The 14611-nt window shown below is 47.6% G+C and overlaps 1 protein-coding gene across 2 annotated transcripts; it reads left to right on the top strand.

Annotated features, from left to right (window-relative positions):
* Positions 1-1907: 1907 nt before the first annotated feature.
* LOC140476627 (endogenous retrovirus group 3 member 1 Env polyprotein-like) lies at positions 1908-10486 on the top strand. 2 transcript variants are annotated; one of them, XM_072569519.1, is made up of 2 exons: positions 1908-2753; positions 7819-10486. In XM_072569519.1, exon 2 carries the CDS (start codon positions 8060-8062, stop codon positions 9839-9841), a length of 1782 nt encoding a protein of 593 aa, XP_072425620.1. In that variant the 5' UTR covers positions 1908-2753; positions 7819-8059; the 3' UTR covers positions 9842-10486. The 2 variants fall into 2 exon arrangements, with proteins under 2 accessions (XP_072425620.1, XP_072425621.1); XM_072569520.1 differs by lacking the exon at positions 1908-2753 and adding an exon at positions 2762-2842.
* The last annotated feature ends 4125 nt before the right edge of the window (positions 10487-14611 follow it).

Genomic DNA, 14611 nt, shown 5'->3' with positions numbered 1-14611 from the left:
AAAAGGCTATCATTGTCATTTTCAACCGACCCTTAGCTTCTTCATTACGCTGATTTCAACAGAGGTAAAGAAACAGAGTTAGTGACCATCCACCGTCACCCTGTTATAAAACTTATTTTCAAATGTGGCTTGTCTGTGATTCCCACACCCTCTAATAGTTGCCTGGAAGGTGGGGGTGAGCTGTACTCTCCTGCTGCAGTCCTTGGGTGTCCCACAGTGATGTTAGGGACGGAGCTCCAGGAGTTTGACCTGAACCATGTAAAGAGCTCTCTTCCTGGAGTGCCCTTTTTAAAGTTGGGAAGTTATTATAGACCAGGAGGACCCGAGAGCTGCTGTCTTGTCAGAGAGAGAGGCCTGGTGGGTCACACACCTCAGGTGAGGGGCGAGGTCATGATAGAGATTGAGCCAACAATGTTGGCATCACGAACCTGTTAGCTGTGGTAACTGACCCCCCTTTGTAGCCGAGGGATTCAATCCCTTGAACAGAGCAAGCTTGAGAATTCAACACTAAAATCAATCTGTACGGACACGCTAGAGACCTGAAACATCAATACAGAGATTGCTGAAGAAGCTAAACATGTCCGGCAGCATCTCTGAGGGGAGAGGGAGAAAGAGACAGAGAGAGTGCTCACCTTTCAATCCAGTGATTTCTGCAGGAAAGTTCCTTCAGAACAGACCGTTTTGAGGAAGGGTCACTTGACAAAGGCACTTCACAAAGATCCTGATCAATGTAACTTTGTGATGTTAGTTCAGAAGGAACAGCTCAGACCTAACATTTCAGTGTGCCTTTGTTCTGTATCTGTTCTCCCATGTACCCCGCCCTCTGAATACAATACCTTACACAGCCTTAAACCTGCACACCTGCTGTGCTCTTCAGCACCACTAATCCAGAATCTGGTTTCCATCTGCAGTCATTGATTTTACCACAGCCTTAAACCTGTTTGTCAACTTTCAACAGTAGCAGCCTCAGGGCATTGAACACAGACTGAATTACTCAGTGACGCATGAATGAGATCAAGTTCTCAAGTCAACAGATGGTGGGGAAATTCAGCACAATACAGCAAGTAGCAACAGTGAAGAGAGAAACAATTCGCATTCCAAGTGACTCTTCCTCAAAACGGTCTGTTCTGAAGGAACTTTCGCGCAGAAATCACTGGATTGAAAGTTGAACGTTCTCTCTGTCTCTTTCACCCCTCCCTTCACAGAAGCACTATCTGAGGTAATAAGGGAGCACATTCTGAGGTACTGAGGGAGCACATTCTGAGCTACTGAGGGAGCACTTTTTGAGATATTAAGGGTGCACTTTCTGAGGTATTGAGGAAGCACTATCTGAGGTATTGAGGGAGCAATTTCTGAGGATTTGAGGAAGCACTATCTGAGGTATTCAGGGAGCACAATCTGAGGTATTGAGCAAGCACTATCTGATGTAATGAGGAAAATCTCTCTGAGGTACTGAGGGAGCACTTTCTGAGGTATTAAGGAAGCACTACCTGAGGTACTGAGGGAGCACTTTCTGAGGTTTGAGAGAGCACTTTCTGTGGTCCTGAGTGTGCACTATCTGAGGAATTGAGCGAGTACTTTCTGAGGTATTGAGGGAGCACTATTTGAGGTACTGAGGGGCGACTTTCTGAGGTAATGAGTGTGCACTATCTGAGGTATTGAGGGAGCACTGTCTGAGGTATTGACGGTACTCCTTCTGAGGTATTGCACAACTGCTTTCTGAGGTATTGAGAGAGTACTATCTGAGGTAACGAGGAAGCACCATGTGAGTACTGAGGGAGGACTATTTGAGGAACTGAGGGAGCGTGTTCTGAGGTAGTGAGGGAGCACTATTTGGGTGTTGAGGAAGCACTATCTGAGCTATTGAGGGAGCTTTATATGAGGTACTGAGGAAGCACTGTGAGAGGTAATTTCGGTTTGCAACTTTAAGATGTGCCTAGACCACAGACTGATCTATAATAAAAGATAAAACTTTTGCTCCTTTTCTAAAACTTAGACTTTTGTTTTCTTAAAACATTTTGTATACTCAAAATTAGAATAGTTTAAAATAGTGCATGCAGTTCGTGAGCAGAGTAAAACAAGCAGGCCCTTGATTGATGAAACCATAAACACAGACAGGGAAGGAGGAGTCCTTGACTGATAAAGGCTGCAAGACAGGGAAACGACTCGAGAGACATCTGCTACAGATTGATACAGAGACATCTGCTACAGCACAGAGAAGAATAAGTCTTTGACTGATAAGACTACAGGGAGAGAAAAATAACACCTCTAGGGTCTGGAGACATTTGTTGCAGACTTTGTGATAAGGATGCAAGTTGGAGAATAATGATGTTTTTAAGAATGTGAACCTCATGGCTCGTTAGAACCAAGGAGGGGAGGGACTTGTACTGTATATAATGAGAAACTTTGTAAGCCTCAGCGCGCCTTTTACTCAGAAGGCTGCCCAACTCTGCAGACTTGCTAATAAAACTTTGTTTTCCTGAATTTGTCTAGAGCGATTATTAAGAAGCAATTTTCGTTTCTAACAACTTGGGGGCTCGTCGTCCGGGATCAACACTCCGGCCGCGGGGGGAGCTGAGGAAGGACATCGGAGAAGGTGCACCCTGCTGATTTCAGCAGTCCCTGATTCCTTGCTTGTCGCCCCGCGCGGCTTGAGCGAGTGATATCCGGGAGGCTCAGGAAAACAAAGGAGGGGTGTGGCCGAGGCAGTGGGGACGGTTAACGATCGAGTAATTTTGGTGCACCGAACCCAGGTAAGAAAAAACTTGCGGGGACCGTGTTTCCGGAGGCCTGGGGACCTACGGGGTGCCTGTGGATTTTTCTACAGAGACGTGGGACTCAGGTATCTAGAGACCGGGGCTTGCCTGTGAGGGATTTTGCAGAGACCGTGTTTGAGGAGGAACGTGTACCTACGGGGTGCCTGTGGTCTGTGTCACAGAGACGTAGGACACAGGAATCCAAAGACCGGGAGTGCCTGCAAAGGAACCTGGGCGATCACTGGACTGAAGGTCCGGGAATTGGTCAAATTGTGATAGATTATCACGGGAAAATTACGAAGTCCTCGGCAATGGGAAATAAGGGATCCAAGGCGAGTAAGGGAAAGGTAGGCTTGAACAGAGACAATGACAAATACCCCGGGGTACCTGACGATAGTCCGTTAGGAAAAATGTTAAATAATTGGGATCAGGGTGGGAGAAAAGGAAAATCTAAAAGGAAGATGGTAAAATACTGTCAAAAGTGGTCCCAGAAACCTATTCAGGGCGACTCAGTGTGGTGGCCTAGATTCGGTACTGACGAAGACTGGGTCCGGCAAGCTCTCATTTTATATGTCAATTCAAAACCTGATGTTAATCTGGAAGAAAGGGATTATGCCCTTTGTTGGCTACCGGTTACGATATCTTGCCAAATGCAGGAAAATAGTGAAGACTCGAGAAGGCAGAAAAAAATGGGAACCTTTAGATCACTTACCGCCGCCCTACGTGACCCCGTCTGCCCCACAAAATGTTCCTCCGGGTGACGACGAGTCAGAGGAAGGGGAAGAAAATGGGGAGGAATCACAGACTACCTCGGGGGTGCAGACCAGATCTCGAGCTGGAAGGGGTCACGGACAAAACCCTACCTCAATTGCATTAATGAATCCACTCCTGGAAGTGCCCATGGGGGGCGAGGAAGGAGGCACGGGCTATGTGAACGTTCCCTTGACGAGTACTGAAGTACGGAATTTCAGGAGGGAGATGAAGGGCCTACTGGAGGACCCCATGGGCCTGGCTGAACAATTAGATCAGTTCCTGGGTCCGAATACTTACACGTGGGAAGAGATGTATTCCATCATGAAAACATTGTTCTCTAGCCAGGAACGACAGATGACACGACAAGCTGCGCTGTTGGTCTGGGAGAAAGAGGGGGGAGAAGGAGGGGAGCAGAAGTTTCCCCTCACCGACCCCGAGTGGAATAAGAACACGGAGGAAGGACGGCGCAACATGAGGGACATGCGGGAATATTGGATAAAAGGAATAAGACACGCAGCCCCGAAGGGGCACAATTTTACCAAGGCTTTTGGTAATCATCAAAACCCGGAGGAAACCCCTACGGACTTCCTAGACAGGATTAGGAAGAACTTGCAGCAGTTCGCTGGGGTGGACCCTGAGACGGACGTGGGGCAACAACTCATACGGGTAGAGTTTGTATCAAAAGCCTGGCCGGACATACGAAAGAAGTTAGAGAAAATGGATGATTGGGATAGTAAATCTCTAAGTGAACTACTACGGGAGGCGCAAAAGGTGTTTGTGAGAAGGGACGATGAGAAGCAAAAGAAGGCAACAAAGATAATGATGCAAGCGGTGCAACAAATGACAGCTGGAAGAAGGGAAAAGGGGGAGCCGTGGCAGAAACAGGAGAAGGGAGAGTCGTGGCAAGAGCAGAGGAAAAGAGAACCATGGCCGGAACAAAGGAAGAGTGGAGGAACGCGAGACCGCGACAGGGAAACGAAGAGGATACTCAGATGTTACTACTGTAATGAAGAGGGACATTTTAAACGGGAGTGCCCCAGCTACAAGCGGGAGGTGCGGTCGTACGCACTGATGGAGGAAGATTAGGGAGGTCGGGGGTTCCTACCCTTGGGGCAAAAGGACTATAGACAGGAACCCCTGGTAAACTTGAAAGTAGGACCCCAAGGATCGGAGATCACATTTATGGTGGACTCGGGAGCCGAAAGATCAAGTATAATCCAAATACCCCCCGGCACCCGAACAGGAGGAAAAGTTATGGGGGTATGTGGAATTGGAGGACAGAAATTACAAGTTCCAGTGGTGGAGGACGTGGAAATTGGATATGAAAACAGAACTACTAAACGAGACCTCCTTCTACTGCCATCGGCGGGGTTTAATTTGTTAGGAAGAGACTTGCAGGTCAAACTAGGGATCGGAACGGTACCAAGTAACGGGGAAATGGTGGTAAGGTTGTTCGCCCTCACCGAAGAAGATGATCAACAAATAGACCCGGAAGTATGGTACCGAGAAGGGAACAGAGGGGGTTTAAACATCAAACCTCTCCAAATCACCATGTTACCAGGAAGAGGCCCTGTGAGAAGGAAACAGTACTCGATTGCTATGGAAGGACGGGAGGGGTTACAACCTGTGATAGACAGATTAATCACAGATGGACTACTGGAGGAATGTATGTCCCCTTTCAATACTCCAATACTCCCTGTGAGGAAGTCGGATGGGACATATAGGCTGGTGCAAGACTTGCGGGGGTTGAATGAAGTAGTCCAGGCTAGGTACCCGGTGGTACCCAATCCCTACACGTTAATGAGTAAAATTTCACCCGAACACGAATGGTTCAGCGTAATACATCTGAAGGATGCCTTCTGGAGTTGCCCCCTTGACGAAGAAAGTCGGAACCTTTTTGCCTTTGAATGGGAGAATCCCTTCACAGGACGAAAGCGACAGTTAAGGTGGACGGTCTTGCCGCAGGGATTCACGGAGTCACCCAACTTGTTTGGACAAATACTGGAGCAGATCTTAGGAGGATTTCGGTGTAACGCGGAAAATCAATTGCTCCAATATGTCGATGATCTCTTACTCTCAGGACCAAGAGAAGAGGAAGTACGGGCAGACACCGTTGCCCTGCTGAACTTCCTGGGGAAACAGGGCCTACGCGTCTCCAGGACAAAACTCCAGTTTGTGGAGCAAGAAGTAAGATATCTGGGCCATCAAGTCAGTAAGGGGCATCGCCGTATCACGCCAGAACGAATATCAGGGATTACGGGTATGCCAATACCCAGGACGAAGAAGGAAATCAGACAATTCCTGGGGCTAGTAGGGTATTGCCGGATATGGATTGAAAGTTACACCACTTTAGTAAAATTCTTGTACGACAAACTGGGACAAGAAGTACAAAAGGTGGACTGGTCAGATGAGGAGGAGCAGCGATTTAATATTATTAAAAATAAACTGATCCGAGCTCCGGTATTGGCTTTACCCACCCTGAAGGAACCGTTCCAGTTATATGTCAATAGCGCCGGCGGAATTGCCCAGGGCGTGCTTACCCAGCTGCGGGCAGGGAAACGTCAGCCGGTTGCATTTTTGTCAAAAATGTTAGACCCTGTGTCATGTGGATGGCCGACCTGTATACAGGCAGTGGCAGCTACGGCAATGTTAGTGGAAGAGGCCCGAAAACTTACCTTTGGAGGAAGGATCACAGTATATTCCCCACATTCGGTTAGTGCCATACTGGCTCAGAAGGCACACCGCTGGTTAACAGACTCTCGCATCCTGAAGTATGAGACGATTTTGATGACCGGGGACGATCTCAATTTTGCAAAAGATCTCAGTTGCAACCCAGCCCAGTTTCTATACGGACGTCCTGCAGATGGAGAACAGGAGCATGATTGTGTGGAATTTGTAGACTTGCAGACCAAGAGCCGAGAGGACCTGCAGGAAGCCCCGCTGGGTGAAGGACAGGAACTGTACATCGACGGGTCCTCCCGGTGCATCAGTGGGGTACGGTACAGTGGCTATGCTGTCATAGATGGTGCAACGAAACAGACGATCGAGTCTGGACGACTGCCCGGGAAGTGGTCAGCCCAGTCCTGTGAGTTGTACGCCCTCCATAGGGCCCTGAAGTTGTTGGAAGGGAAGGTGGGAACCATATATACTGACTCAAAGTATGCATACGGGATCGTTCATACTTTTGGGAAAATCTGGAAAGAGCGAGGATTGATAACTTCCCGGGGAAAAGAGTTAGCTCACGAACAAATGATCAGCCTAACGTTGGAAGCCCTGGCGTTACCTACGGAACTCGCAGTAGTCCATGTACCCGGTCACCAGAAGGGGTTGACACCGGAAGCGGTGGGAAACCGGCTGGCAGATGAGGAGGCCAAGCGGGCAGCGGTCGAAAAATCCGTCCAATTGTTAACGTTAATACCGTTGAGGGAAGGACTCGCTAAACAACCCGTCTTCAACCAGGGGGAGATTGATAAAATGGATCAATTAGGTGCCCGGCTAGATACTAACGGGAAGTGGACGGTTCCTGATGGGAGACAAGTACTGAACAAACAGATCACCCGGGGTATTCTGCACCGATTACACCATCAGACCCACTGGGGGGTGCAAGCCATGTGCGACACGATCCTGAGAGACTATGTATGTAGGGGGATACACACATTAGCCCAACAAGAGGTAGTCGGATGCCCCACTTGCCGGCGTATTAACCAGAAAGCCATGCGTTCTATGCCAGTCGGTGGTCAGCCCCTCGCGATCAGGCCATTTCAGAGGATCCAAGTCGACTTCACAGAATTACCCCCAGTGCAGCGATGGAAATATCTGCTCGTAATAGTAGACCATTTCACTCACTGGATAGAGGCTTTCCCAACTGCCAAAGACGATGCACCAACCGTGGCCCGACTGTTGTTAGAGAACATAATCCCGAGATATGGCATAATGGAATCTATCGACTCAGACTGCGGGACACATTTTATTTCTAAACTACACCATTTGATCTGTACTGCCCTGGGTATCCAATGGAAATTCCACACACCCTGGCATCCTCAGAGTTCGGGTCGGGTTGAGAGAATGAATGGCACACTCAAGACCCAATTGACTAAGCTGGTGTTAGAAACTAAGTTACCTTGGCTGAAGTGCCTGCCCATTGCCCTATTGAGGATTCGTACGGCACCTCGCCGGGATGTCGGGGTTTCCCCCTATGAAATGCTGTTCTGATTACCATATTGGAGTAAGGTTGACGGATGTCCCACTTTACAAGGGGGAGATATATTTATCAGAAACTATTTACTGGCCTTATCCCGTTCTTTTGCAGAACTCCGGAGGAAAGGTCTCCTGGCTCAGACTCCACCGCTCGACTTCCTCCTGCATAAGGTGGAGCCCGGAGATTGGGTACTTGTTAAGACCTGGAAGGCCGAAAAGCTCCAGCCGCGGTGGGAAGGACCATTCCTGGTTCTGTTAACAACTGAAGCAGCTGTTCGGACGAAAGAAAAAGGGTGGGTCCACGCATCAAGGATAAAGGGACCTGTTCCGCCAGAAGGAGAGAGCACTTGGACATGCGAGCCAGGGGACAAGCCGTTGGTGGTAAAACTGAAAAGACAGCAATAATGAACTCTACTTGGACTGTATTGGTGGGGATATTGATCAGTTTTCTCTTGTATGTGGGGGAGGGTAAGGGGAGATGTGACAAATGTCGGACTACGGTGAGGCTTGGGAGTAGGATCTACTCGGGATCATTTGTTTCTCACTCCCATGTGGACGATCGGTGTTACGATTTGGATGCACGGCAAGAATGTTGGGAGGGTGGAAAACCCTATTATCAAGTGTATAATAAAGGATACGGTGGCAGGGTCCGTGGGTGCCCCAAAAATGACCGCTGGGTCTGTGTTAACAAAGCTGGGCAGTGGGGCCTACCCTCTATGTTGCTCAAGGAACATGTGGACAGAGTCAGGGAGACCAGAGTACAGAATACTGTACGGAAGTTAGAGAAAGAGCAGGACCGTCAAAGGACGGTCGTTGTCTCCAAGGTGCCGTCTATATACAAGGAGGTAGAAGAGGAGATCAAACTTCCCGATGTAACACAGAACCTGTTTATTGATCTTACGTCTAGGATAGCCACCGTGTTAAATATTAGCAATTGCTGGGTTTGTGGGGGGCCGCATATGACTGAACAATGGCCGTGGTCTGGTCATAGCTTAGATATATGGGAGTTACATCAGTATAATTGGACACATGTCAACGAAAGAAAAGGACAGAGGTGGAGACTGACTAACAGCCCGGAAGGCCAGTTGTGTGTTGAAGGGAAAGGGAAGATTGAGGTGGGTATCAGCCCCTGTCAGAGTGTGTTGAATGCAACCACACAAGTCTGGTGGCCTAAGGATATCACATGGTACATTGCAAAACAGGAGAACCGCAATTGTGTGAGGCTGGGTGATGACTCTCGGTTTTGGAATTGTAGCGGCTCCGGCCCTTATGAGGGCATTCCTGGGGTAAAAGAGGTGTGGAATAAAGTTGCGAAACAGGGGGGGCCTGCCCCAGATGGCCTATTTTGGATATGCGGTAATCAGGCATATTCCAAACTCCCCATGGGATGGGCTGGAGTATGCTTCCTGGGTCTAATACGACCTGAATTCTTCCTATTACCCCGGGAGGAAGGCGATGATTTGGGAATTAAACTCTTTGACTCCCTGCGTAGGTCGCCAAGAGGTATCCAAGTCGGTGATTGGGGGAATGAGTGGCCACCGGCCCGGATTATTGAATACTACGGGCCGGCTACATGGGCACAGGACGGATCATGGGGATATCGTACTCCTATCTATATGTTAAATCGAATTATCAGGCTCCAAGCAGTCGTAGAGGTTATTACTAACCGGACTGCCCTGGCCCTGGAGTTGCTGGCAAAGCAGCAGGATCAGATGAGGGCTGCTATATATCAAAACCGACTTGCCTTGGATTATCTGTTGGCCTCGGAGGGGGGCGTGTGCGGGAAGTTTAACCTGACTAACTGCTGCCTAGAAATTGACGATAATGGTAAAGCGGTTTTGGAAATTTCCGATGAAATTCGGAAATTGGCCCATGTGCCAGTACAATCTTGGCGTCCTCTTAGTGGCATCGGATGGTGGGATGGTCTCCTAGGTGGTAGTTGGTGGCGCACGGCGCTACTGATGGTTGGGGGGGTTGTGATTCTTCTTCTCGTATTACCCTGCCTAATCCCCTGTATTCAGCTTCTAATTCAGAAAAATATTTCCCGACTCCAGGCAGTGGTGGTTCCACAACATGGGACACGGGAACTTAAGGTGATGTTGCTGCGAAAGTCCAAAGATTTCCCGGGCCCTTAAAGAAAGGGGGGGCTTATCTTGGTCTAGGCACATCTTAAAAAAAAAGAAAAGGGTGGAATTGTGAGAGGTAATTTCGGTTTGCAACTTTAAGATGTGCCTAGACCACAGACTGATCTATAATAAAAGATAAAACTTTTGCTCCTTTTCTAAAACTTAGACTTTTGCTTTCTTAAAACATTTTGTATACTCAAAATTAGAATAGTTTAAAATAGTGCATGCAGTTCGTGAGCAGAGTAAAACAAGCAGGCCCTTGATTGATGAAACCATAAACACAGACAGGGAAGGAGGAGTCCTTGACTGATAAAGGCTGCAAGACAGGGAAACGACTCGAGAGACATCTGCTACAGATTGATACAGAGACATCTGCTACAGCACAGAGAAGAATAAGTCTTTGACTGATAAGACTACAGGGAGAGAAAAATAACACCTCTAGGGTCTGGAGACATTTGTTGCAGACTTTGTGATAAGGATGCAAGTTGGAGAATAATGATGTTTTTAAGAATGTGAACCTCATGGCTCGTTAGAACCAAGGAGGGGAGGGACTTGTACTGTATATAATGAGAAACTTTGTAAGCCTCAGCGCGCCTTTTACTCAGAAGGCTGCCCAACTCTGCAGACTTGCTAATAAAACTTTGTTTTCCTGAATTTGTCTAGAGCGATTATTAAGAAGCAATTTTCGTTTCTAACAGCACTGTATGAGGTACTGAGTGTGCACTATCTGATGTATTGAGGGGGCACTTTCTGAGGTCTTGAACGAGTAATTTCTGAGGTATTGAGGGAGCAGTATCAGATGTACTGAGGGAGCACTTTCTGACGTATTGAGAGAGGACTTTCTGAGGTATTGAGGAAGCACTATCTGAGGTGCTGAGTTAGCACTATCTGAGGTACTGAGGGAGAACGTTCTGACATATAGAGGGTGCACTTTCTGAGGTATTGAGTGAGCACTATCTGAGGTATTGAGGGAGCATTTTCTGAGGTATTGAGGGAGTACTATCTGAGGTATTGATGGAGCACTATCTAGGTACTGAGGAAGCAGTTTCTCAGGTATTGAGTGAGCACTTTCTGAGGCAATGAGGGAGTATTATCAGAGGTATTGAGGGAGCACTTTCTGCAGTACTGCTGGAGCACCTTCTGAGGTACTTAGGAAGCACTATCTGAGGTATTGACGGTGCACTATGTGAGCTATTGAGAGAGCCTTTTCTGAGGTATTGAGGGAGCATTTTCTGAGGTACTGAAGGTGCACTATCTGAGGTACTGAGGGAGCCCTTTCTGAGGTACTGAGGGAGTTCTTTCTGAGGTATTGAGGAAGCACTATCTGAGGGACTGAGGAAGCACTCTCTGTGGTACTGAGGGAGCACCCACTGAGGTATTGAGGTAGATCTATCTGAGGTATTGAGGAACATTATCTGAGTTATTGAGGGAACACTTTCTGAGGTATTGAGGGAGCACTTTGTGAGGTATGGAAGGAGCTCTTTTTGAGGTATTCAGGGAGCAATATCTCAGGTTTTGAGGGCGCACTTTCTGAGGTATTGAGCAAGCACTTTTTGAGCTACTGAGGGAGCAATATCTCAGGTTTTGAGGGAGCACTTTCTGAGGTATCGAGGAAGCACTATCTGATGTACTGAGGAAGCACTCTCTGAGGTACTGAGGGAGATCTATCTGAGGTATTGAGGAAGCACTACCAGAGGGACTGAGGGAGCACTCTCTGAGGTACTGAGGGAGATCTATCTGAGGTATTGAGGAAGCACTACCAGAGGTACTGAGGGAGCACTCTCTGAGGTATTGAGGGAGATCTATCTGAGGTTCTGAGAGAACACTTTCTGAGGTACTGAGGGAGCACTATCTGAGGTATTGAGGGAGCACTTTCTGAGATATTGAGGGAGCATTATATGAGGTATTGAGAGAGCACTTTATGAGGTTTTGAGGGAGCACTATGTTAGGTATGGTGGAGCAATATCTGAGGTATTGAGGGAGGACTTTCTGAGGAATTGAGGAAGCACTATCAGAGGTATTGAGGGAGCATTATCTGAGGTATTGAGGGAGCATTATCTGAGGTACTGAGGGAGCACTATCTGACATACTGAGGGAACATTATCTGAGGTACTGAGGGAGCACTTTCTGTGGGACTGAGGAAGCACTTTTTGAGGTATTGCGTGTACACTATCTGAGGTATTGAGGAAGGACTTTCTGAGGTAGTGAGGGAGCAATCACTGAGGTATTGAGGGAGTACTATCTGAGGTATTGGGGAACACCTTCTGAGGTATTGAGTGAGTATTTTTTGAGGTATTGAGGAAGCACTATCTGAGGTACTGAGGAGCACTTTCTGAGGTATTAAGGGAGCACTTTCTGACGTATTAAGGAAGCACTGTCTGAGGTACTGAGGGAGCAATTTCTGAGGTACTGAGTGTGCACTATCTGAGGTATTGATGGAGCACTATCTGAGGTACTGAGTGTGCACTATCTGAGGTATTGAGGGAGCACTGTCTGAGTTGTGAGGATGCACTGCCTGAAGTACAGAGTGTGCAATATCTGAGGTATTGAGGGGGCACTTTCTGAGGTATTGAGTGAGTAATTTCTGAGGTAGTGAGGGAGCAGTATCAGATGTACTGAGGCTGCACTTTATGACGTATTGAGGGTGCACTATCTGAGGGACTGAGGATGCAATGTCTGAGGTACTGTGGGAGCATGTTCTGAGGTATTGAGTTAGCACTATCTGAGGTACTGAGGGAGCACTTTCTGAGGTATTGAGGGAGTACTATCTGTGGTATTGATGGAGCACTATCTCGGTACCGAGGAAGCAGTTTCTCAGGTATTGAGTGAGCACTTCTGAGGTAATTAGGGAGCATTATCAGAGGTATTGAGGGAACACATTCTGCAGTACTGCGGGAGCAACTTCTGAGGTACTTAGGAAACCCTATCTGAGGTACTGATGGTGCACTATGTGAAGTATTGAGGGAGCCTTTTCTGAGGTATTGAGGGAGCATTTTCTGAGGTACTGAGGGTGTACTATCTGAGGTACTGAGGGAGCCCTTTCTGAGGTATTGAGGGAGTACTTTCAGAGGTACTGAGAGAGTACTTTCTGAGGTATTGAGCAAGCATTATCTGAGGTACTGAGGAAGTAATATCTGAGGTATTGAGGGAGCACTTTCTGAGGTATTGAGGGAGCACTATTTGATTAACTGAGAAAGCATTCTCTGAGTTACTGAGGGAGCACTTTCTGTGGCATTGAGAAAGCACTATGTGAGGTACTGACGGAGCAATGTCTCAGGTATGAAGGGAGCACTACCTGAGCTACTGAGGGAGCAGTATCTCAGGTATTGAGGGAGCACTTTCTGAGGTATTGAGGAAGCACTGTCTGATGTACTGAGGAAGCACTCTCTGAGGTACTGACGGAGCACCTTCTAAGGTATTGAGGAGGCACGACCTGATGTTCTGAGGGAGCACCCTCTGAGGTATTGAGCGAGATCTATCTGAGGTATTGAGGAACACTCTCTGAGGTATTGAGGGAACACTTTCTGAGGTATTGAGGGAGCACTTTCTGAGGTATGAAAGGAGCTCTTCTTGAGATATTGAGGGAGCACTATTTGAGCTACTGAGGGAGCAATATCTCAGGTTTTGAAGGAGCACTTTCTGAGGTATTGAGGAGGCATTATCTGAGGTATGGAGGGATAACAATCTGAGATATTGAGTGAACACTTTCTGAGATTTTAAGGAAGCAATATTCTGAAGTACTGAAGGTGCACTTTCTGAGGTATTGAGTGAACACTTTCTGAGATATTGAGGGAGCATTATATGAGGTATTGAGGGAGCACTTTCTCAGGTATTGAGGGAGTGCTATCTAAGGTATAGGGAGCAAGGAGGTATTGAGTGAACACATTCTGAGGTATTGAGGGAGCATTATATGAGGTATTGAGGGAGCACTTTCTCAGGTATTGAGGGAGTGCTATCTAAGGTATAGGGAGCAAGGAGGTATTGAGTGAACACATTCTGAGGTATTGAGGGAATACATTCTGAGGTATTGAGGAAGCACTATCTGAGGTTTTGAGGGAGCATTATCTGAGGTACTGAGGGAGCACATTCTGAGGTACTGAGGGAGCACTTTCTGAGGTACTAATTGTGCACTTTCTGAGGTATTGAGGAGGCGCAATCTGAGGTATTGAGGGAGCACTTTTTGAGGATCTGAAGAAGCGTGATCTGAGGTATTGAGGGAGCACTATCTGAGGTATTGAGGAAGCACTTTCTGAGGTACTGAGGAAGCGCTATCTGAGGTACTGAGGAAGCACTATCTGAGGTACTGAGGGAACATTTACTGAGATACTGTGGGAGCATTATCTGACGTACTGAGGGAGCACTTTCTGAGGTATTGAGGAAGTACTATCTGAACTACTGAGGGAGCAATATCTCAGGTATTGAGGGAGTACTTTCTGAGGTAATGAGGAAGCACTGTCTGAGGTACTGAGGGAGCACCCTCTGAGGTGCTGAGTGTGCACTATCTGAGGTATTGAGGAACACTTTCTGAGATGTTGAGGGAGCACTTTCTGAGGTATGGAAGGAGCTCATTTTGAGGTATTGAGGGAGCACTATCTGAGGTATTGAACAAACACTATTTGAGCTACTGAGCGAGCAATATCTCAAATTTGGAGGGAGAATTTTCTGAGGTAAAGAGGAGGCACTATCTGAGGTACTTTGGAAGCACTCTCTGAGGTACTGAGGGAGCACTTTCTGAGGTATTGAGGAAGCACTACCTGAGGTACTGAGCGAGCACTCTCT

The sequence above is a fragment of the Chiloscyllium punctatum genome, chromosome 4 (assembly GCF_047496795.1).
Source record: "Chiloscyllium punctatum isolate Juve2018m chromosome 4, sChiPun1.3, whole genome shotgun sequence".
NCBI classification, from domain to species: Eukaryota; Metazoa; Chordata; class Chondrichthyes; order Orectolobiformes; family Hemiscylliidae; genus Chiloscyllium; species Chiloscyllium punctatum.
The sequence above is the reverse complement of the archived record's forward strand: the minus strand, read 5'-3'. Positions and strand labels throughout refer to the sequence as shown.